The sequence below is a fragment of the Cheilinus undulatus genome, linkage group 7 (assembly GCF_018320785.1).
Source record: "Cheilinus undulatus linkage group 7, ASM1832078v1, whole genome shotgun sequence".
NCBI lineage: Eukaryota > Metazoa > Chordata > Actinopteri > Labriformes > Labridae > Cheilinus > Cheilinus undulatus.
In genome coordinates, this window is record NC_054871.1 from 17252451 (window position 1) to 17278670 (window position 26220).

Sequence of the window (26220 nt, forward strand, 5' to 3'; positions counted from 1 at the left end):
ATGTATGACTTGTTAATTAGAAATGTTTGAGATTTTACTTAAAAATTGACTGAACCTTCTCATTTTGGTATTCTTATGGTGGCTCCAAATGCCATTGTAATAATGGATAGTTTATATGCAGATATTTATGAAGAACTCATTTATGCAGGCCTGTTATGCTGGGATTTAGTCAACAAAACAATAAAAAATGTTTGATTTTTCAGAGATTTTCCTGGGGGGCTTTAGAGTGTTTAGAGTAGAGGGACCCCAAAGAAAAAAGGTTGGGACCCACTGATGTAAAGGTCTATCATTTCAGAAATGTTCTGCCTTCTACCATTTTTGAGGCATTTCTCCAGACAGATACTCTGCTGTTATAAAGCGCCCAATCAGAGCTTAGTGAGTGTCTCCTCTCAGTCTGAACCAGGGTCTGCTGCTGGACTAGGAGAGGCTGATGTCAGACTACGACAAACTGAAGACTGAAGAGCAGGAGAAGGACGCCAATCTGCAGAAACTCATGTGAGTAAAGGACTCTTCCATACGTTTATTTATGTGGAATGTGAGTTCATGTGGTTTTTGTTTGCAGGCTGCTGAATGAGCAGAGGGAGCAGACCAGAGAGGACCTGGAGGGTCTGGGTACCAAAGTATCTTTTATTTTGAAAGGGCATTTGAACGTACGGAAATCAAGTAAACGGACAACTTCACTCATTTTTCGATTCTGAAAACAAATCGAAAAACGAGTGAAGTTGTCCGTTTTCTTGATTTTCGTACATTCAAAAGCCCTTTCAAAATAAAAGATACTTTGGTACCCTGACCATGGAGGAGACTGTGGTAAGTATTTCCTGTTTGTACAGCAGAGGAGATGAAAACCCCATGAGGGGCTCAATGATCATCCATGCATGAAAATAAAGACTCCATCCTGCGTCTGCGTTTTTATTGCATAACCCCCTACTTACATCTCTGACGGCTTCCCAGGGGAGCGCCACACCGCGTCCCCCCTTCTCCATCAGGCATGCCTTGATCCAGGTTCCGGCCACAGTGGGGTTTGAACCCCAGCATCCCTGTGCAGAACTGGTCTAGTCCAGTCCTCTGTGCCACTGCCGCCATACCTTTCACACTACCATCTCTTCTCCTGGCGCATTTATCCTCTTTGTTCAGGATGTGGCTTTAAAAATTCACTAAGACCAAGATGGGAGTTGAACCCAGAGCCTCCAGACTCTGAGTCAGTTCACTATCTCTTTAGGCTACAGAGCCAGACATGCAGCAGAGCCTCAGAGGGGCTTTTCCTTCTTTATCTGGACTAAAATCTTGAAAACTTCAAGACATTGGTTAGATTTGAAAGGCCAACTCCTGTCCAGGTCTCCTGAAGTCTAGATTTGGACTCAGACTTTTAAAATAAATGAACCCATGGTAAGATTTGAACCTGTAAACTCCTGATTTACAGTCAGTTGGCTTTTTCACTTATCCACTGAGACACACACCTGTTGATGTTTCTCAGAGGATCTGATCTCTGTTTTTGGGGACTGGACTTAAAAATGCACCAAGAATCAAACCCACAACCTTCCAACCCTATGGCAGTCCTCTTTACTCCTGAGTCAGTGATTTTACACCAGCAGCTTCAAAAATCCACAGAAGATTTGAACCTACAACCTCATGATTTCAGAGCAGTTACCTGTCCAACTGTGCTAACACACAGGCTGAAGCTAGCTGCACTTTCTCTGAGGCTTCACATCTGGAGTAGAACATCTCAACAATCCACAATTTTTTGCTGCTGAAGACCATTTTCATACTTGAGTTGCACATCTCCATGAGTGGTAATCTTTGCTGCTGGAGACCATTTTCCCATCTTGAGTTGCACATCTCCAAGAGTGATAATCTTTGCTGCTGAAGACGTTTTTCCCATCGTGAGTAGCACATCTCCATGAATGATAATCTTTGCTGCTGAAGACCATTTTCATACTTGAGTTGCGCACCTTGTTTCTGGCATGCAACGGTTGCTACGTATCCACTTTAGTGTAACACCTCGACATGCAACAGGTTGCGAGGGCCCGTTATCGCTGCCTGCAACTTTAATTATTATTGAAATTTTCTTGTGAATAAATGAGTTACTGGTCTGTTTTATTTGATAAGTTCCCTGTTAATTTACTAATTTATTTATTATTTATTCATTAATATTTATTTTTATTGAATTAAAGGGATAAGGTTTCCAATAATGACCAATCCGAGTTTACTTCCACTCAACCAGCCAATCAAAGAGACTGTTGGATTTGGATTGCCTGGCAACAGTCAAGTTTCAAACTAGCACCGGCTTCTTCCTTCTTTTGTTTCTGTAACTACATTTTACACTGTGCATGCTTTCTCTACTGCCGCTCCGTGTCGCACATTTTGGGGATTTTTCGTCTTCTCTTTAAATATCCATGCACTTTTTGTTTTGCGTCACTTAGCAGCAGGGGGCAGCTCTCCGCGTCCACAAATGGTACTAGGAGGTTAATGTGCTTCAGTCGGTGGGGTTAAAACGCTCTGGCATTCAGCTGAGTCCCGGTGCGTCTCCAAACGCCGTCACCGATATTCAGCATGGCAGCAGATCACTGGCACTCATATAGATACTGAATCTGGAGCTGGGATATACTGTGAGTCGGCTGATACCGGCCGGCCACCATGTGGAGGCTACGTTCAGGACAACAGAATCCAGATAAATTAGATTATTGGATTGGCTTCCACAGATTATAGCTCTCCTCCATCCGCAATGCTTCTTAAGAAAACAACATCAAACCGATCATAATTTACGCGGAGTTGACTAAAAATAATAAGGTAAGTTTGTCTGTATTTCACTAGGTTTCTGTTTTTAGACTGATATAACATTATTACAACGTAGTTTATCCTTTACTGTGGATTATTCAACAGACAAACAGATCGCTGCAGCTGCATTTAAAAAGACAAAGTGTTATAGATAAAAGCTCAAATATTACAAAATAACGAAGTTTAGATTGTCAGGTTATGTGATTTATTGGAATAAAAAGGGAAAACATTTTAGGACTTGACTTATTTGTGCTGTCAGACAGCAGAAAGAGGCCTTTTCAACTTTGTCTGTCAGTGCTGAACGCTGCACGTTTTAACATTAGCAACAAAGCTGTGTAACAATACTGCTGCTTTAGTGTTGGTTCTATTCCTATTATGAGCTAGGCCTCCTGTAAATGTTAGCCAATAGGCTATTGTGTTTATTGAAAACGTAATTTAGTCTTTGGCAACTATTAGAAATGCTTATTTTTTGGATAATTGTTCCTCTTAGCTGTACTGTTACCCCAACAGGCTAACTTACTGAAGAGAGAAGTTTCTAGTATGCTAGTTATCTAACCCCCCCAAAAACCCAACTTAGCCAATCACCTGGCCATAACAAACAATAAGAGTGCAGAGAGCAGAGACGGAGTGCTGGAGGAGACTCATGTTACTACAAGGTAGCAGTCAGTCAGTGTTTCACCACAAGCAATGCACGCTTGTATGTTTGATACTAGAGAAGAACTCTTTATAAACTAATCCCAATATTTAATCAGAGGTGGAACTTACTTAATTGACTGTAATTGATTAGGTTTTTGGGGGACTTGTACTTTTTGAGTACATAATGAAATCAGTACTGTCACATCTACTGAAGTACAGGTACATCTCAAAAAATTAGAATATCATGAAAAAGTTCAATATTTTTGTCACTCTTCTGAAAGTGAAAACCATATATTATATAGACTTGTTACACATAGAGTGAAATATTTCAAGCCTTTATTTCTTGAAATGTTGATGATAATGGCTTACAGATAAGATGACCCAAAATTCAGTGTCTCAAAAAATTAGAATATTACATAAGATCAATAAAAAAAGGATATTTTAAACCAAAATGTCAGGCTTCTGAAAAGTATGTTCATTTCTATGTACTCAATACTTGGTTTGGCCTCCTTTTGCATGAATTACTGCATCAATGCGGCGTGGCATGGAGGCAATTAGCCTGTGGCTCTGCTCAGGTGTAATGGAAGCCCAGGTTGCGTTGATAGCAGCCTTCAGGTCATCTGCATTGTTGGGTCTGGTGTCTCTCATCTCCCTCTTGACAATACCCCATTGATTCTCTATGGGGTTCAGGTCAGGCCAGTCTGCTGGCCAGTCAAGCACAGTAAAACCATGGTCTTCAAGGTCCCAGAGTCTGGAGGAAGAGTGGAGAGGCACAGAATCCACATTGCTTGAAGTTCAGTGGGAAGTTTCTACAGTCAGTGATGATTTGGGCTGCCATGGCATCTGCTGGTGTTGGTCCACTGTGTTTTCTGAAGTCCACAGTCAATGCAGCAATCTACCAGGACATTTTAGAGACCTTCATGCTTCCTTCTGCTGACAAGGTTTATGGAGATGCTGATTTCATTTTCCAGCAGGACTTGACACCTGCCCACAGTGCCAAAGGTACCAAAAGCTGGTTCAATGACCATAGTTTACTGTGCTTGATTGGCCAGCAAACTGGCCTGACCTGAACCCCATAGAGAATCTATGGAGTATTGTCAAGAGTAAGATGAGAGACACCAGACCCAACAATGCAGATGACCTGAAGGCCGCTATCAAAGCAACCTGGGCGTCCATTACACCTGAGCAGAGCCACAGGCTGATCACCTCCATGCCACGCCGCATTGATGCAGTAATTCATGCAAAAGGAGGCCCAACCAAGTATTGAGTACATAGAAATGAACATACTTTTCAGAAGCCTGACATTTCTGTTTAAAATTTCAATTCTTTATTGATCTTATGTAATATTCTAATTTTTTGAGACACTGAATTTTGGGTCATCTTATCTGTAAGCCATTATCATCAACATTTCAAGAAATAAAGGCTTGAAATATTTCACTCTATGTGTAACAAGTCTATATAATAAATGGTTTTCACTTTCAGAAAAGATTGACAAAAATATTGAACTGTTTCATGATATTCTTATTTTTTGAGATGTAGCTGTAAGTTTTAACCACAGTTATTGTAATTTTACTTACGTACAATACTCTTGTACTTTTACCACCTCTGTTGACTACACAGTAGCATTTAGCAAGAAAATGACTCCACATTGCTTCTCAAAACAGGTCTTATATTTTACTTTTTATAAAGCTATGTCTTTTCCTGAAAAACCTGGTTGGAGATGCATATTCTCATGTTTGTACTGCCAATAAAGAAAGTTCATATTTTACTTTTTAACTCCTCAGTAGCTACTAAAGCTGGGCAATTAATCAAAGAAGATTAAATTGCAGTATGTCCTGCTGAAATTTTCCAAATGTAGAAGTTGCAGTATTTCTTTGACTTGAATTGTGTGTAAAAAAAAAATCATACAATTATCTTGCTGCAGAAGTGTTATTCTCTACATTTATTGTCAACATTGAAGCATATTTTTTATAGAATAGAATCTTATTAAAATTACAAATAAATATAAAAATCAATAATCTCAAAAAATCCAAAATGAAATAAATATAAAAATCTTGTATTTCATATTATTGTAAATATTTTTCTTATTTAAAATGAACATGACCATTCCCTTCAATACAACAGTTCACACTGTATCTGCAATATGAGTTAAAACAATCACAGTAAGATTTTTTTTTTGTTTGTTTTCAAAATAGTTCAGCCCATGTTTTTGTGATGAGTGTCGCAAGGCTTTTAAACAGTTTACAAATCGGTTAATTTACCAATGTGATCGAAGTAGACAGCTATGTAATTCATACTGATTCATGCATCATGCTTAATCCAATATCCGGGCTCGGCCTACAGGAAAGAACAGTTTATGTTTAATCTTTCTAATAAAGTCTTGGTTATAGTAAAGAACGGTTTATTGATTGTGTTTGATGAAAAATACAAAGGATAAGGAACTTAAAAATAGCTGCATGTCAAATTGCAAATGCACTATTGAAAAAAAAATGCAATTATCCAATCCAGCACACTTTATTTATGAAGCAAATTTGAAAAGTGTTGTTTGCCCTTAAAAATCTAATTAAAAACAAAGTTTTTATTAGATTATTTTCCCAAATCAATCAGCCCTAGTAGCTACTCAGTACTTAAAGTAAACTTGAAATGAAATGCTTTTTACTTATACTTGAGTTGATTTACAGACCAGTACTTTTTACTTCTACTCAATTAAATCTAAAACAGAATAAATGTACGTTTACCTGACTACACTGTCATATATTTTTTCCATCCTTAATTCTAAGTACCTGAAAATGTTATAAGAATAAAATAGAACAAGAACAAATCTATTTAATGCCATTGATTGACAGTCTTTTTCATTCATCAAAACTGAGTTATAATCACTCATAATTCAAGTATTTGCCTGAAGTAGCATTGACACAAAAGTTGTTGCTAGGGTTCCTGTGGATCCTTGAAAAGTCTTAAAAAGCCTTGAATTGTACTTTTGAAATTTAAAGCCATAAAATCTTATTTTTAATAGTGAGTGGTCTTAAATTTCAGACAAAGTCTGTCTTTATCCAATTATTGCCCACTTAAAAATGTGTTCAGCCTACCTTTATTTTGAAAGACCTCCCAGACAAAAAGTGTAACTCTCCTTTGTAATGATTTCTTAACTATTCAGATTTGAACTAGCAAACTTGCTTATATATTATGATTAGTGTCACTGTACGGTATACTGATAGAGTAGAGGGACTAAATGTGTCAGAAATCATCACATTTGGGTGTTTATGGCCAGTACATTACTTTGCTCTCAGTCAGTGGTTCCCAAAGGTTTTGCATGATATGATATGATATGATATGATATGATATGATATGAGGCAAATGCAGGATTAACAAAAAATTGTAAGGCACATGAGATTCATATCCATGCAAAATAGGCTTTTTAAAGCATGGTTTTAGTTTACTAAGTCCTAGGGCACACCTACACTTTCATCAAGACATGCCATTTGGGAACCACTGCCCTGTAACATTAAACATTGTGTAAAAAGTACTTACAATCAGAAGCTTTTGCACTGGCCCCATGCACTGAGAAGTCTTATCTGCCTTTAATTTTTCTTAGTTCAGGTCTTAAAAAGTCTTTAATTTTACCTCATGTTGTTGTTTTAAGGTAGTATGTATTAATAATGCAGCTGAAACTATGTTTTAATACAGAAAACCCCAAGGAAGATATCTATACACAGATTCCATGATTTATTTATTAGCTGTATAATTAAAAAAAGAAACTAGTGATCCAGATTCAGTGTTAAATTACACATAATTAGACAGGCCAGTGTCCACCAGTGAATAGTAAGTTCATTGGCAGGACAGCAAACCAACTGTTCTTTTAAATCCTTACAGCAGTCTCTGCTCTTTTCTGGGCACCAGTCTCCACTATGATTCTGTCTGATCTGCGTTAGTCGTTATATAACAGCGTCCTGTTGTAGTGACTACAAGACGAATTAAACTCACTGCACTGCTTTGTAGTATATCCTAATGGAAGATCCATTCACAGGCAGGCGAACTGACAACACACTGCAACCCAGCACTAATATGTCAGTGAAGTGCTAACTTTGTACTCTATCCGTGGACCTAGAATAATGCCTTTTCCACAGATTAATTATAATTTGACTTTAAAAAAGACAATTACCACCTGAGTGCTCCAGAGGTCCACTTTAGAAACACTGGCAGTCCTCAGCAGGCACTCAGATCAAATTTTATTTTCTTTGTGTTTGTCAAAAAAGACTTTTTTATACAGATTTAGATGTTAAAATACAACTTTTCTTAAATAATTTATATGATTTTCACAGTTTAAACAACTGTGAGGAGTTTTAATCTGATTATGGAACAGACTAAAATTGATACTGGAGCCTTCAAATTGCCTTAAAAGCAAACAAGACTATCAGGAATAGAAATTAATATATGTACAATGTAATTTTTAACTTCTGTTTCTTTCATGTCCATATGAAAGGGGTCAGATAAAGTGATTTACAGCAGGCTCACTGGAAGTGACCTTTCACCAGAGGAATTAAACAATTAAAACTTAAACATGTCAAAGACTGCAGGACTTTTTCAAATTGCAGATATCACATGTACAGGACAAGATAAATAAGGCAACCACAAACACCATCTGTTGTCCTGTAAAAAGCTTTCAGGAAAGCCATGAACACTACAAAACAAAAGTTACAGCTTGCGCCTTGTAACTGATGACTTCTAATACAGGAATAATAGAAGAGGTAAACATGTAGGAGATTTCAAAATGGCCAGCACAGCCTCCTCCACTGGTCCAAACACAGCTCTGTAAAACACTGCAGTTTGGATAATAGATGTGCAAGTTAAAGCAGAAATGAAAATAGCCAGCAAAGCAGGAATGCTGTATTTCAATTGTGCCCATAATCCCCCTGATGAAAACAGGAGCTGTGTAGGAAAAAGATTCAACAAATCACACAGTGGGTAAGATCGTCCCTGTTTACAGTCACAGAGGAGAGAGACAGATTGTGCTGTGTGGACTTAGACAGAGAGATGGAGAGTATAATCCCCCGTAGCAGGGAGTGGAGCTAAAGGAAGGCACGATAACACCCCCAGCAGAGAGAGACCTGCAGACCCTGCTCAGCTTCTTAGCTGTTGCCATGGACGATAATCAACTGACAGCCTTAGATTCTGTTAACTGTGCAGGTAAAATAGAAGAGACTTACATTAGATGGAATTCTTGTGAAACCAAGTTCTTGAATGGCAGATTTTTTTAACATGCCTTTTTCTTTCTAAGTTTGAAATTGAAAAAAGGAACAAGTTATACAAATTTATTTTTTGTTTTCATTGGCACATACTTCCCTTTCACATGAGGATTACTCTGTGTTTCTTTTTCTTTTATTTATTAAGAATACAGTAGAGGCAGCTAAATGTGAGTAGCACTCAAGTCTAGGGGACTGATTATCGGCCCGGACGATTATTGAGGCCAGCGATTTATTTAACTAATAATCGATAAAATGAATCAATCAAAAAGTGCACTACTTAGGTTTCACTGCAAAGTGTGTCTTGCAGGCTTTTATTCACCCTCTGCAGCCTTGTGAATGTCATGTATGCAACACAATCTGATTGGCTAGAGCAGTGATACTCAACCTGCAGCTCTTCAGACGCATGTGGCTCTTCATTGACCAGTTGCGGCTCTTTTAAGGCTTACTTTAAAAAAATAACTCCTAAAAACCTTTATGAAGGGAAACACTGTCATCAGTTTTGATGAGTATACCCATTTGTGTGATCATCTACAGGCATTACACACAGATCACATGTTGAAATAAAGTATTAATAGTCAAAGTTGTCCAAATGTGGGTGTTTTATTTGATCTTAATGTACTAAGGACAATAAATACTGTCAAGAGAGCAGAAATATAAAACTAAAGCTCTAAAATGAGGCAGGCAGTGTCTGGGAGAGCTGCAGGTGTGAGGCAGGGCTGGTTTTAGTCATTTGGCCCAGAGCAAAGACCAATATAAGGCCCCTCCCCTTTTAGCTAAAGAATTAATAATGAGTGGAAAAAATAGAAAGCATCTCTTTTATGTTAATAAAGCCACAGAACTGCAGTAAATGCTGAGATACAAATATCCAAATAGCCAACCATAATTCATCAGCTCTTGGAAAAGCATCTCATAGCTCAAACTCAGCTCATTCTGATATCTTTAACAATCTTTAGGCCATGTGGAACTCACATAAAGCTTGTGTCGGGCCAAAGACTCATACCTTTAAAATCACCATGTTTTTTATTGCATTAACATTAATTAAAACCCACTGACAGATGTAAAGACTGACCAACAGCACTGATTTATATGCTGTAACAACAGATCAAAATCATGAAAAATTGAGATACGAGGTTTTCGCCCTATGTTAACGATAAATAGAATTAATGTATGCTCATTATCAGTGACATATTGTTTCTTCTGACACTATACAGACATTTTTATGTAGCCTATTTGGAGTGTGGCTCTCGCTAAAGTATTTTTAAGAAAATGTAGCTCTTTGGTAGAATAAGGTTGAGTACCACTGGGCTAGAGGTCACATGAGTACTAGTGTATCAACATTTAAGCCTCGATGCTCCTGACACAGTGAGTGTATGGCATCAACTCCTGTTTTCCAGGTTTCTACTGTGTTGCTCTGTGCCGTTGCTCATGCTGATGGAGCTTCAACTAAGTTGTTCATTTTCCTTCATTTTTTTGATCATGCATTTGCCACATAAAGTACATTTTGTATGGAATAATAAATGCATATTGGTTAAAATATCAGTCATCAGTTTCATGAAGTACTAATAATCTTTGTTGGTATCAACCCTGAAACAACAATTTCAGTCAACCCCTACTCAAGTCCAAGACAAACTTCCCAAAAGGGGAAATAACAAGTATGGTATGTTATGGTATAGCTTATGGTAGGGTATGGTATTAATAGTTCAATGGTATGGTATGGTTTGATAATATGATATGGTATGGTATGGTATTATAATGTATCATATCATAGTATCCAGTCATATATATACACTGCCTGGTATACTGTTGCATCATATTCCTATACTCATATCATATTTATATATATTATATATATTTCTTAATTGTATGTAATATATTATGTAAATTGTGCCATGTGCAATTTACCAAAAATGTGAGTGCTGCCATGATTATTTGGCCTCATTTAAAAGCACCACTTACTACTGAGAGTGAGTTGCTTTATAGTATTGACTGACAGTGTGGCTGTCTGCGCTGGTGCACAGTGGTCACATGGTGGACAGCTTTAAACGCAGGGAGCTATTACTGTACCCGGCTATTAATAACACCAAAGTCCGCGCTGAGGGAAGATGCTGCTCAGTTACGTCTCACTGAAAGTCTCCAGTAGTAAATAGTCACCAGATTGTAAAGGCAGATCAAGATAATGAGCCAGACATTTTAGGTTTGCAATCATCTAACACAGAGGGCCAGAGTTTTTCAAAAATAATGATGCTTTTTTGTTGTGAAAAGCACATTTGGTATTATACCACAAAAGTGTGATAATTGAAAATTACTCAGGACATTTAGAATACAATACAATACAATAACTTTATTAATGATTCAATATTATATATATATATATATAAAATTTACTCAAGTACAGTCATATTTGAGTTACATATCAAACTTTATCTTTTCGTTCAACTTTAAACTCTGCTTTAGTACATTTGAGAGGCAAAGATTGATTTATTTTACTCTGCTGCTCACATTAGTTACTTGTTAGATTTCATATCTTGCTACTAGTTAGATAGTAAACAAAATTATTCACCATTTCCTCCTGCCTCTGTAAGTGATATGGTTTCTTCTTAAAAAGTACTTTTATTTTTAGAACATAATTGTGCATTTTATTGTCAAAACATTGAAATCTCTTCACTGTTACTTATTTTAAATATGGCTTCCTGTAGACAGGGTGGTACATCTTGTGTCTTCATTGATTCAGTCCTGTACATCAGTGTGTAGAATTCATTAAGGAAAGTCTCTTTCATCCTCTGTAATTGTCTTATGCACGACTCACTGTAACACTTTGTGTCTACGAAATGTAAACAAAGGCTCTTTGGCTATACTTCCTGGAAATGGCTTGGTCTTAATCTAAGCACATGGCAGGGGTAACAGGCATGCTAAACAACTATTCTTAATCCTCTAGCTGATGACTATGTTTGCTTTCGGAGGTCAGACAGAAGCACCCACATCCTTGTAATACTTTGACCAGGCCTTCTTGTTTTAACAGAGTATTTCTATGCCACTGTACTATTTTTACTTCTACTTCAGTATTAGGCCTGAGTGCTTCCTTTACCACCAGTCATTCAGAGACACATGGTTGGAGGAAGACAATTTTCATTGATGTTTGCTCAGTGGTTGTCAAACTGGGGGACCAGTTTTGTAATCACTGTATTTGTGTTGTCTTTTCTACGCCAATTGACCACTTCAAAATAACTCCCATCACTCTGGCCAGTCAGAATTAAGCAGCCATTCTCAGTGACACGGATATCTTAGAAAGTTTCTATGTCAGTAAAAACTAGCCACCTACCTCCTATTAAAACAGACGCATTTCTAAAAAAAGAACAAGACTAGGGGACTGAACATGACTCAACAATGAAAGACCACACTACTACTTAAATTAGCTGATATACACCTGTAAATTACAGCTTTACTACTAGAGTAGGAATGACCATGATGTGGGGCAACTGGGGCTCAGTACTTAGAAACGATCATCTCTCAACTGGAAGGTTTGGGGTTTGATCCCAAATCTTGTTTCACTTGTTTTCATGTGTTTGCTAACATGTTTTATGTTAATGTATACTCCACACTCTTGCAGCCATGCTGACCAGTTTTATAGAGGGTCTTCTCTGCTGCCTCACCTCAAAGTCAACCAACGTGGTCGTTCCAGTTGAAACTTCCGAACCAGCTGACGGCTTTGAGTTTGTGGAGGTGAAACCAGGCCGTGTCCTTCGAGTTCGACACATCATCCCCGAACGACCGGTGGTGGAGGAACCCACGGGACAAGGCGGGAGTTACAGCTGCAAACGAAAAATCACAGTATATCGTAATGGACAGCTTTACATCGAGAACTTGGGTGACAGGGCGAGTGGTGAGACAAAACACTATCAGAATGGGGACACAGAACCAAACAGCACTGTGGAGGTTGAACTGACAGACAGTGGTAACACCTCGCCTCCTGTCATAATGCCTGAGCCCACGTCTGAGTCGGGTTCAGCTGTAAAAGACGGGACATCCGAAGCAGCAGGAGACACTAGTGCACAAATGGAGCAGTCGCAGCAGCCTAGGAGGCGCAGGCGGAAACCGAAGCGCACTGTGATTATTGACTGTGAGAGGAAGATCTCAGCCTGCAAGGGGACACATTCAGACGTGGCTCTTTTCTTCATTCATGGAGTTGGGGGCTCACTGGACATCTGGGGGAGCCAGTTGGACTTCTTTTCCAGGCTAGGTTATGAGGTGATCGCCCCAGACCTGGCGGGGCACGGAGCCAGCTCGGCACCACAGATAGCTGCTGCTTACACTTTCTATGCCCTGGCAGAGGATATAAGACTCATCTTTAAAAGATATGCACGCAAGAGGAATATTCTCATAGGGCATTCTTATGGGTAAGTTTAAGATCACTACATACATATTAAGTTACCATTTAGTCATCACCAGTTCTGTGTGAAAGTCAGAGAAACTTAAAGGCCTACATGTCTTTGCCAGTAACATTTAGACATTTAAGATGGTGAGTCACGTGGTTTGATAGTGTAAGACCTCTGAATGAAAGTATTTTACAATTTAAGCAAGAGCAATATCAGCAAAATTACACTAACATGGTTAAATACACTTTTGACACAGTTTGTTGTTTAATTATTAATCTTTTGTTTTTTAAAAGTGCATAACAGTCGCTCAATTTAACTTCTTAAGTGAATCAAGTTTGTCTCCTTTTTTCCATTCGCCCATGGTCTTTACACTGTAAGATCATAAGACATATCCCCATCTCCTATGGAAGCCCAAAGCGGACATACACTATATTGCCAAAAGTATTCACTAACCTGCCTTGACATCCCATTCTTAATCCATAGGGTTTAATATGACGTCGGTCCACCCTTTGCAGCTTTAACAGCTTCAACTCTTTTAGGAAGGCTTTCCACAAAGTTTAGGAGTGTGTTTATGGGAATTTTTGACCATTCCTCCAGAAGCGCATTTGTGAGGTCACACACTGATGTTGGACGAGAAGGCCTGGCTCTTAGTCTCAGCTCTAATTCATCCCAAAGGTGTTCTATCGGGTTGAGGTCAGGACTCTGTGCAGGCCAGTCAAGTTCATCCACACCAAACTCTCTCATCCATGTCTTTGTGGACCTTGTTTTGTGCACTGGTGCACAGTCATGTTGGAACAGGTAGGGGCCATCCCCAAACTGTTCCCACAGAGTTGGAAACATGGAATTGTCCAAAATCTCTTGGCATGCTGAAGCATTCAGAGTTCCTTTCACTGGAACTAAGGGGCCAAGCCCAGCTCCTGAAAAACAAGCCCACACCATAATCCCCCCTCCACTTTACACTTGGCACAATGCAGTCAGACAAGCACTGTTCTCCTGGCAACCACCAAACCCAGACTCGTCCATCAGATTGCCAGATGGAGAAGTGCGATTTTTCACACCAGAGAACGCGTCTCCACTGCTCTAGAGTCCAGTGGCGGCGTGCTTTACACTGCTGCATCCGACACTTTGCATTGCACTTGGTGATGTATGGCTTGGATGCAGCTGCTCGGCCATGGAAACCCATTCCATGAAGCTCTCTACGCACTGTTCTTGAGCTAATCTGAAGGCCACATGAAGTTTGGAGGTCTGTAGTGATGAACTCTGCAGAAAGTTGGCGACCTTTACACACTATGCGCCTCAGCATCCACTGACCCCGCTCTGTCATTTTACATGGCTGACCACTTTGTGGCTGAGTTGCTGTCATTCCCAATCGATTTCACTTTGTTGTAACACCACTGACAGTTGACTGTGGATTATTTAGGAGAGGAAATTTCATGACTGGACTTGTTGCACAGGTGGCATCCTATCACAGTACCACGCTGGAATTCACTGAGCTCCTGAGAGCGACCCATTCTTTCACAAATGTTTGTAGAAACAGTCTGCATGTCTAGGTGCTTGATTGGAACTCCTGATTTCAATTACTTGGGTGGGTGAGTGAATACTTTTGGCAATATAGTGTATGTCTTTTACATTTTATTTACTCAGATTTCTGTAACAAGTTATTTCCAGTCTTTTTCTCAGGATCTGGACTTACAATTTGTTGTTACCCTAAGATAACAGTGCTGGTTTTCCCATGATAATGAGTTTATTTATTAAGATTTCAAGAGAAATTAAGAGCAGGGTAAAATAGACTTGAGCCTGTATGGCACTTTTATAGTCCCTTGATTAGCAATGTGCCTAGGCAAGTATTTTCCATTTGGTTGGACACAAATTCTAATTGCATTTGATCAACTAGTCAAAAAACACCAAAGGGAACAGTCAATATTGAGTACCTTTTAGTTAGGAGAGGTCACAGTGGCAGTTGGTGAATGGTGTGAAGTTGGTTTGCAGAATGCTGCTATCATTAGCAATGCTAGCAACACTGGCCTTTCAGTCTCTGCAGGTAACATCCACATGCCTGCCCTGAGTATTGTACATACATAATGCTTTGGTTTTATGGGAGTATTACCTGACACAGCTTTAAAACAACTTTATCCCAATTTTCTAGATCAGATTACTGCTAAACCCTTCCTATGAGTTGCTATAGCTACTATCAGATAAGCATTGCTTACATCTGATTTAAGAGCATTGCGGCAGCAAGGCAGTTGTCATTCAGCAAAGCTACAGGGACAACTAGTGGCAGTCAGCTGTGTCACTGTTAAGACAGGAGGTTTGAACAGGACTGTGGGCCTGAAATTATAAAATGTCATGCTTTACCCACTAGTAATTCTGGTACCGAAAATCGATGGTTAAGACTTTAGCGCAGGGGTGCCCAAACTTTTTCACTAAAGGTAAAATAAAAAAGGGCCACTTGGATAAAACTAGTGTATTAGTTAGAAAGGTCCATGGTAGGTTAAGAAATGCTTAGTAATTGAGTATGCTTAAATGGCATAGACAAAGAAAAATAGCCAACCCTTGTTAGGGATTTTGGGAGGCCAGTCAGATTTCAGGGAGGCCTGGTTAGTCCTGGTGACCACTGGATCCGTGCCTTCGGTCAGGATGAGAACCACAATTGCACTAATAGCAGGTTTCCATATTTTGGCACATAACAAAAAAAGCAAACTGCACAAAGTTGCCAAACTTTGTAGTGATGATGATGCTTGAAGATGGTTAGTGTAGTATGCTTTACAAAATGGAACTTGAAGCTAAACAGAAAGCAGAGCAAATGAGTGGCATTCGTGCTATGATTAGCCACTGTGTATTTATTAATCTGGGCATGTAATGAGTATAGATTTTGTTTTGAATTTTAGTTAAAAAAAATTGCCATTTATGTTTTGTCTCAACTTTGTCATTAAAAAAACCACATCAACAAATTCTTCATGTCAAAATGTTTGTTTACAAAATGAATATAGTTGCATTACCTTATGCTAAAACTAAGGAATACAATAAAATCAAGCTCAAGCTTCATGTTCTTATGTGGGCCATTTTTCGGTTAAGCCGGGTGTACACTGTGCGATTTCAAGCCGACCGTACTACGGTCATGGCAGAATGTCATCTTATACTGTGCGACTGGATTGCTTATGACGCATGACCGTTGTGCATGAGTTGTGTGCTCACACTGTACGATCTTACGGTCGTGCACGACCTGAGTGCTCACACCGTGAGTCTGAAGTCAGGACAGACTGTGACAGAAACCTGCAGAGTTTCCTTTTTAAAAAGTCTCAGGGTCTGAGGGTGAAGTGTTTCCAGTCATATTCTCTCTCTCCCCCCCCTCTATCTCTCCCGCTTTCTCTCTCTCTCTTTCTCTCTTGCTATCTCTCTCTGTCTCTCACACACAAACAGCATTATCTCTGTGTCAGCTGCGGATCCACGGGTAGGAATATTTCCTGCTCGTTTATTTACTTTATCACAGCGAGAGTGGAGGGGCATCAGAAAGTCATTCTAGCCGTTGTCATGGTAATTTAGGACATTGTCTGACTGTTTACAAAGGAAAACAACCCCCCAAAGTTGTTTTTTTCTGCTCACGTTTCTTCTCTCACTGTGAAATGTCTGGAGTCGTATACGACCAAAATATCAAACATGCCAGAAATTCTCCCGACTAGTCGGGAGCAGGTCGTACAGTTGTAGTTGGGCTGTGGTCATCCATCGTATGCCCCTGTACACAGCACGAGAAACGATGCCCAATCTGACTGAGAGTTGCACAACTCAAAATTCGTGGCTGAATCGCAGGAAAATCACACACTGTACACCCGGCTTTATTTTTAGAATCTGATGGTCAATTCAAAATGGATCAAGGGCTACATTTGGCCCTCAGGCCACAGTTTAAACACCCCTGCTTTAGCAGTTCAGCCAGCTAATCACGCACATCCCTACTACTCAAAGCAAGTTCTATACTGCATGCTACAGTCACAGTCACCCATGTATACCACATTCACACACTGATTATAGAGGCTGCTATGTGAAATTTCCATCAGTTCTGACGCATCCAGGACTGTCCTGTTTTCAAGCTCCATGTCACAAGTCCCAACTATTATCTATAAAACACTAAAATGTTGCAGTCTGGAACAGTCCCTGTACTGGTTTTAACAGTGAAGCACCAAAACAATTCAACATGCTGGCACCACTGATTTGTCAGGGCAGCTGCGGCTTAGTAGGTAGTCAGTCATCTCTCAACCAGAAGGTAATTCCCTACAAGTACATGTTGATGTGTCCTTGGGCAAGAAAGCTTAACCCTAATTTGCTTCAACTCCTGCATCAATGTGTGAATGGGTATGTATGGGACTAGTTCATACTGATACTTTACCATCAGTGTGTGACTGGAGTGAATGGATAAGGGTGGTCTGCAGTGTGAAAGACACTTAGAGGAGATGACTACAAAAGCTCTATACAAGCTCAAGTCCATTTACTATTAGTTTGTATGTATGTCAGTCAGTGTCATAGCTAAAGCTGTCGCTGTTGTTACCAATTGGAAAACATCCCTAAAGCACTGCAAGTCCGGGTTTAGTACTATTATCTATGCATGCATCAGTCAGTCTTGGCGTTCGACTGTTGTTTGGCCGGCCAAGATTATCGTACTGACAGGACCTGCAGTGTAACTCTAGGTAGGCTGGCTGTCATGCTAAAAAGGAGTGTGAGGCTAAACCCAGTGACAGGTAAGTTAATACAACAAACCTGTGCAACCCCTAAGTTTCGTGTTTGCTACTGTTGAATTATTTCATTTTCAAATAAAGTTCTGGTTGATTTTAAAGACATAACTTTACATCTGCTGTGCCACTTATCATGGTGTTGGATGGTGCACTGATGAAAAATCCACATGCAGCATGAGCTCACATATGAATTCAAGTGTCCCTATTTGATGATATGGCCACTTTAAGTTTCACGTCTGCATGTGACTGTGAGTTAATTGTCTACCACTTAGCCACAAACATCCCGCAAAATAAAATATACTATAGAGACATGTCCTCTGAGGGCTTCCATACTCTCCCACATGTATAGAGTTCACATGAAAAGTATAAAGTAAACTTGACTAATTTCTAGATTTTTCTAGCTGTACCTTGTCTTGAATGAATACTACAGGGGTGTCAAACTCAAGGCCTGGGGGCCAAATCCGGCCTGTGGAACAGTTAAATCCAGCCTGTAAGATTAGATGAATTTTCTGTAGTAATTGGCCCAGCAGTATGAGGTCTGAAGACTTCCTCCAGTATAAAAATGTAAATGTATCCTTGATGAGTTAAGATATCTTTGTTAAGTCATAAAATCTGAAAAAGTAAGGAGTAAAAAAATTAGATAATAAAAAGTTATGAATATGGGAAAGAAATTGATTTGTGTTTTCATTTCATATTTTCAATTTTGCATCTCACAATTAGTACTCAAACTTAGGATTTTGACTTTATATTTTGTACTTTTTACTTAATATTTTGACTTCTTACATAATATTTTAAGCTTTTAGAGTCATTATTTAAAATTTAAATTCATATTTAGACCTTTTTAACTAATTATTTTGTATTTTATCTTATATTCTGTCTTATATTTTCAACTCCTTTGACTTCGCAATCCCATAATTTGACCTTTTAGACTAACAATTTAAAGATTTGAGTCATATTTTGACTTTTAATTTGTAGTTACAAATTCTATTTCATATTTTGTCTTTTAGACTCATAATTTTGACTTTCTTTCTAATATATTTGCCTTTAAAAAAACTATTTTCAATTTCATGTTCTTACCTTCTTGAACTAAACTTTAAACTTACCATTTTAATTTTTTAATCTCAAATCATTTATCATCAGTGCAAATTTCTTTTATTTTTTTTTTTCATATTTTATTACTGGTGAAATGAGGTTGACAGGTAATAAAAGGTAACCCAGTTAGGCCCTCAGGTTAGACCTGAATCAAGAATTTGGCCCCCTGCTGTGATTGAGTGTGACACCCCTGGACTACTACATTACTTTTGCTAATATTTTGTTGTGTTGGCAAGCAATATAGAAACTGCAAGGTAGCCTTAACCTTTAAAGGGGACCTTACTTCTTCGGGGTCACCAATTGATTTATGGGCTTATGTTTAAGCTACAAATGACCATATTTGGACGACAGAGAAAAGATGGAGTGTAGCAACTGGCTAGAAAAAGGTACCAGCTAATGCTTGCACATGCTTAGTGGGCAGGTTGCATTAATAGTTCTTGTTGGACAAATGTAATATTAAGTGGAATACTATTTCTGGCTAGCAAGTAAAACTGTATAATTACTGTTAAATGACTATCAAGTATTTTTGGCATAATCAATTAGGGTCAAGGGCTTATTCAGGTTGCTCATTGTAGCTAAATGCAGGCTAATGTGGTGTATGTAATGTATATCAGAACATCTTCATTATTCTAAAAAGAAATTATTTTCTGCTACACTGAACAAGAATTAAAAGCAGCATTTGAGGCCACAGACTCATTAGAAAATGTTTTCCAGCATAATAACTCAGGAAAATATTTTTTTACTGTGTTTAGTAATTATGACTGATGCTGCAAGTAGCTTACTATTTGCAAAGGCTACCTTGGATATAGTGTTTGAAGCATTTGGTCAAAAAAAAAGATGTTCGGAAAGTAAATTTGAGCTCCAGGAAATAGTGACAGGTATATTTTAATAGGTGGATGTAAATTTAAATACAGTCTGCTGAGGGAGACAGCAGAGTTACTTGGTGTGACTTGTTGGTTTCTGTGGCAACTACTGAATATTCAAGTTCAAAAATGCAGGACTTTGTTGGGTATCAATATGCTTCATACTGTCCAAAGACAAACGTAAAAATGCAAGCCTTGTCATTCCAAACTAACCAGCTCTTTATCCTGTTTTTCTAGTGTGTCATTCTGTACCTTCCTGGCCCATGAGTTTCCTGAGCAAATTCACAAGATGGTGATGATCAACGGAGGTGGTCCTACAGCTCTGGAGCCCAGCCTCTGCTCCATCTTCAACCTGCCCACCTGTGTGCTTCACTGCCTCTCCCCCCTGCTGGCCTGGAGCTTTCTCAAGTAAGACACAGAGTAACAGGAAAAGAGACAAAAATGTTGTTTTTTTTTGGTAGATCTGTATGGACTTAGCAAACTCAAATATTGCACTGCAGCTGAAAAGATTTCACCAGCCAAACCAGTAGCCATGCATTACTATCCCAATAGGGTTCATCCATGGTAGGTTAAACAGCTAATTCTGCCTTCACCTGGTATTAAGTGTCTTCATTACATACACATTTAGGTTTCATCCCCATATCTGTCTCCCCTCTGTTTTTAAATCCTCTGTAATTTACAATTTTCCTCTGTCCTCTGTCTCCCACAGGGCTGGCTTTGCACAGCAGGGTGCCAAAGAGAAGCAGCTGCTGAAAGATAACAACGCCTTTAATGTGTCGTCCTTTGTGCTGCGTGCCATGATGAGCGGGCAGTACTGGCCTGAGGGGGACGAGGTCTACCATGCTGAACTCACAGTGCCCACCCTGCTGATACATGGCATGCACGACAAGTTCGTCCCAATCGAGGAGGACCAGCGCATGGCAGAGGTAAGCAGGCCTCTTCAATACCCAGTTTCCTGAAGAAGTGATCCTGTTACTGAACTTTTTATTATTTTCCATCATATTCAAATTAATGGAAAAGGATTATTTAGACAGAAATAATCAAGTAATTTCTCTCAGCTATACAGACATGTTAAATAAGATTGTTGGTTTTTATTACCTGTTTTAAATCACTGTTACATGTCTCATCAGTTTTGTCCTACCAGACAGAGGAAGCTGCGTTTTCCTCTACTTTGTTTTTTAGCAAATAAACCAAACATAAACCTTCAAATCAGGACCTACCAGCAGATGGAAAATATAAAAAGCTGTCTGGCAACTGAGAGGAGGTTTATGAGAGGAGGGCGGAACTTTCTTCCAAGCAGGGAGGGCCAACTGAACCTGGGGGCGGGGCTAACTCCCTACATGAGGTCATGAGGAGAAAATCTGAGAACGGCTTCTTTCAGCACACATTTTCTGAATGGAGGGGATCTGATTCTTGGTGGGATTGTGGACAGGCCAGGGGCACATATTTTTGTTAGAAAAGCCTGAAAAAGTGTAGTTAGCATAATATGTGACCTTTAACCCTTAGAGGGTGTTAGGGCCATTTTGCAACTTCTTTTATTTTTTTTTTATTTTTTTTTAAACATATTGACTCTTGTGAATGCTAACATATAAGTTTTGAAGAGTAGGTTTTTACAATAGAATTTTGAAATATAAATCCCAAAACCCAGTCAAAAATAAGCTCTGTACTCTTTTGTACACTAAGGGTCTAAGGGTGTTCTTGACCAAAAATGCAGCAATAACCAATGACGACCAAAATTTTGTATCTCCTGGCCAGTAAAAAAAAAAAATACCCATTTTATTATATCAGGTTTTTATTTTGGAGTCATTGCCTTAAATTTGCAGTTTTCTCTGTTCGTCAAAATGTCAGCCGTTTTCCCATATTTGCCACGAGGGAAAATTGGATGTTTTTTTCCTGGCTTCCTTTAGGGGCACAACTGAAACAGTTTATTGATATCTTAAAATTTAATTAAATAATAATGACTTGCCAGTCTGAAGTAGAGCATGCTGACTCAAAATGTCACTTGGTTGCTAATAAATGCTTAAAATGGGAGCTCTTTTTGGATCCAGGACCCAGTTTACTGATGTGCGTGTCTTATTTTGATTTTTGTATCGGGACCCTGTGACACTGACAGATGGAAAGTGGGCCCCGACAGAATTCTCTTTGTTTTGAAGTGGGATGGAATTTGTTTTATATCAACATTATTGTTACCTCTCATATGTCTGAAATCATGCTTCTATGGCATGTCTTTGAATGAATTAGGATGCATGGCTATTTGTTAAATTCTCATCTGTACACAGTGTAAGCTGCCTGTTGAGCCAGTTTTGGATGTTTGGTAGTTTAAACCAGGCTGAGGTGGTTTGAGGCATGCTGTCTGTGGTGCTGATCAGAGGCTGCTTTGGGTTTGTGCATGTTTGCAAAAATGAATATTAGCATCTGTACGAGGCAGAAGGAGGCCCCATGAAATAAATCTGCAATGGGTTCCAGCCCCAGCACAAACTTATTACACCACTGAACACAGCCATGCAGTAAAAAAATGTATTAACTGAAAAAAAGGGACATAAACAGACAGAGAAAAGCAAGTTACTTCTTTAAATGAGGTCAGTATGGTTGTCTTTCTCACTCCAGAATCAAAGGGGCCACATTCACTTTTGATGTAATTTCCTTGTGCACTTTTTCAACTTTGCTTTTAAATAATGAGCTTGTTTTGTCAAAAGGTTGTAGATGTGTGCTGTTACTCAGAGATCTGCTACTGAATCCAGTGCTTCAGTGCCAAATATGTAAATCTACTTTTCTGTGTGTTTAACCCCCTCATAGATCCTTCTAATGGCCTTTCTGAAGGTCCTTGAGGACGGGAGCCACATGATCATGATGGAGTGTCCCGATGCTGTAAATACACTCCTCCATGAGTTCTTCCTCTGGGAGCCAGCCACCATTCCTCCACCAAAAAAAGAGACCAAAACACGCCCAGAAACCGCCAAAACCCAACACGACAGCACAAAGGCAACTGACCTTGCCAAGGTCCGACCTGCCACCGCTCGGCAGGCTTCACCAAACTGCATCAAAGAGGAGAGGTCAGGCAGCTAGGAGCAGTGAAGATGATAGCTGAAGAAGCTTCCAGTGGTTGTCACACTGTTACAGTGCAGGCCAAGAGTTCAGAGGGTCCATATAATCTGAGCTGCTTTCAGCCAGTTTATCTGAAATGTTCCAGCCAACAGAGGATAAGAGAAGGTTTGATTCTAGCTTTGCTCGCTGTTGTGCTGAAAGGCAGAGGAAGAAGAATCAAATTTAGGGTGCTGGAGGTCCAGTCTTCCACTCCTTGGTACCCCACAGACTGTGCCTTGAAATGGAGGCAGTCAGTAATGCCAGGGAAGGCGGAGTAAGATTTAAATAAGTTATCTATCTACAAAATGATGCATTTGAATTATGTGGAAAACTCTGCTGCACTAGCACATATTTAAGACCTACAGTACTGTGCAGAACTTGAAGGCATGTTTGGGGCAAAAACTGAGGCTGAAGTAAGGTGTGTAGTGGCGAGTAAGCCCACCCGAGGGCACCATTGGGTGTGGAGGAGGATTGATGAAACCCAGTATTCCTCTGGATGTCCTGGCATATTATCAGAGGCAAATAAATTGTAGAAAAAATAATAATAATAATAAAGTCCACACTTTTAGGGTGGAGTAAGGGGAGGATGCAGCAAGTAAGCACAGCCAAGGGCACTGTCTGACTGTGTAGTAGGGCTGCCCTGGTCATGCTGTGGATGTTCCAAGGGCCTGAAAACCACAGGCAGTGGTTTCCGGTCGTATTACCAGGGGGAAAAAGGCCATCGAGCTTGACCTTGTCTGCTGAGTGACACGTGTCGACACGTGCTGAGCTTGACTCTGGCCGCCTTTCCCTCTCTTCAGTTCCTGGTGCCATTCATGCCTAAAACATATGCACATGACTGTATGTGCTTCTCAAACGTGGAGAAGGAAAGAAAAACAAAGCTCTTGGATGACTACCTGTTATGGTGATCTTTGTAAGAAAGCACCGGAGCTGAAACCTTTTTGTAACCAGCCAAGTTAATCTCATGTATCGGCCAGATTGAGGACAAGCCTGTTGCCAGGGGTTTTAGAGAGTTTGAAAGAAGGCTCCCTATTTCTCAACTGTGTATAATCTTTCAAGACACAAGTAGAGTTAAGGTGATTAGAGGTATGTTAGTATTTTCATCAGTATATTGTAAATCAGTAGTGCATTAATATGAGTGTTTTACATGTGAAATAATTGTACAATTTGGCTAATTAAATAAGTTCAAGAGAGTAAATCTTTTACTAAATATAAAACCTGAAATGTAAGAACTTGATTGGCTTAAAGTGATCAAAATGTTGCTGAGCTGTTAGGTTAAGTAAACCAAGACTAAAACTTTAACTAGGGAAAATGTGACTGAAACTAAAGATCATTTAGATATAAAGACTAATACTAAATCAAAAATAGCTGCTAAAACTTACACTGATGGAGAATCTGCAAAACTTATCCATTTTTAGAAAAAATAACCTATCTTCCTCTAAGCTAAAGCCACGCAGATACAATTATGTTACATTTAAGTTGCTAACTTCTGTTGTAAGAGGTGAGCTAGAATATCATTTTTGCAAAATGTATTTTTAGGAGTCATAAAAAATAAGAAGTAGCTCCACCTTCAATGCAAAGTGAAGGATGTTGAAGTTCTCAGATGAGCAGAAGTGGAAGTAAATTTGCTGCTTCCTAGAATTCAGGGAAATGTGAGCCTAGTCGAGCATCACCTGCTTACAACAGCACAGGCTCGCTAATAATTCTGCAGAATGAAGAGGCCAAGGATTTTCACAAAGCACATTTATACATAGCGTCATGTCTGCCAAGATGCTGCAACAGAGGAAATCAAGAATAACCACAAACTCTACTACATTATTTCCTATGCAGTTAAACAGCATCTATTAATGCAGTGTCTTAATTATTGTGATTATGACTGTATTTTGACTACAAATGAATTGCAATATTTGAGTACAGATGTTCTTATAGTTGCTCTGTTTCCTGCAACAAAAAGGAACATGTCTGCATCTGTCAGTTATTTTTTTAGCATAAAAGATACGAACAGAATAATTTATTCTAAACACTTTCCCATTTTAGGAGAAAAGTCTCCCGGTGAGATTTTCATGCAAGACTTCATTATACAGTTAACTTTTTTGGCATTCAGTATTCACAAAAACTATGCTATTTTTATTCAGAAGGCTCTAGATTTAGCTGTATATACAGAATAAAAATCACATTAGTCCATAAACAGAATGTATTATGAGTAACTTTTTAGTATTTAAGAACCCTTTATAACTGTTGGCACACAAGATGCCAACAGTTATAACACTTTCTATCTACTTACATATTTTTTGTTAAATATCTGTGCAGCGTCATCACAGGCCAAACAGCCAGCGTTAGAAAGCTCTTAAATTCAAACTGTTCGTTATTCTACTGCTAAAATATTGTGTATGTTCTTCTAGATAAAATTACAACTGTTAATAACACCAAAACTGTAAAAGAACAGATATCATTTATTTGGATAGATGTGAATCCAGAGCAGATATGCCCTTTGTGGTGTCACCACTATTTTTATTTTATATATTTATTTTTCTTTTTATACTTCGTATTTCTATCTGTGATAGATATTAAGAGATCTAGCAGATGCTGTAGCAGCTTTTAATCTCTGATCAGTTTACATGTTTCTGATCAGAGAAATGTGACAGATTGTTTATAGACTCAAGCTTACAAAGCTCATCATTTTTACAGGGATTAAAAATGATTGTATATGTGTATTATTGTCTTCAATTCCTCTTGTATCTTGTGTGTCTTAAATTTTGTAACGCTCTGCCTTGGATAAGAACTACACAAAGTTAAAAATGATCATTGTATGAAAATAAACAATTTATGTTTTCAATAGTTTTGTTTTCATTCTTTTATATTAAATCTGGTAGTATCCTAACCATTTATTGTATAAAATAAGTACAAAGTTTCAGTGGCATCACCTGTTGGTTTCTGAAGTGGCAGTGCTGAATCTACTAAACTGTTTGGTAAGTCTAGGAACAGGCAAACCCAACTACGACTTCTATAGGTTCTTTTCAGATTAGGTCATACAGCAGTCACCTCTTTGCCATGTAAATTTGTTAAACTGTGGTAAAAATTACTTTTTTTTTTTGTGAAGTGTAGGGATCATGCTCAAAGTATGAAGAAATTTTCTGATGATAATTGCAGCTCACAGATCCAGAGCTATAAAGTGATAACTTTCCTGTCTCCATTCATTCCCAACAGCTGCCCCCACTTTCTGACCCCCAACAGACATTCAAGATCACCTGAGCTAGAGCCTGTGCTAGATCTTTGATGGCCCATTGACCCACCAATCAGAGAGCTAGAAAATAAAGGTGTAGACATTGGCACTAATACAGTATGATACCTAATGGCATGCTTTTTTAAGCCAGCCTCAGGTGGCCACTAGAAGAACTGAAGTTTCTTTGCAGTTTTGCATTGACTT

General features: G+C 38.9%; 1 protein-coding gene across 1 annotated transcript; it reads left to right on the forward strand.

Moving 5' to 3' along the window:
- The first annotated feature begins 2695 nt into the window (after nt 1-2695).
- Nucleotides 2696-22775, forward strand: abhd8b (abhydrolase domain containing 8b). The gene is made up of 6 exons (XM_041791379.1): nt 2696-2787; nt 12265-12609; nt 12688-13051; nt 19947-20117; nt 20419-20635; nt 22506-22775. The coding sequence occupies exons 2-6, from the start codon at nt 12267-12269 to the stop codon at nt 22773-22775; spliced, it is 1365 nt and encodes a 454-aa protein (XP_041647313.1). The 5' UTR covers nt 2696-2787; nt 12265-12266.
- Nucleotides 22776-26220: the final 3445 nt, after the last annotated feature.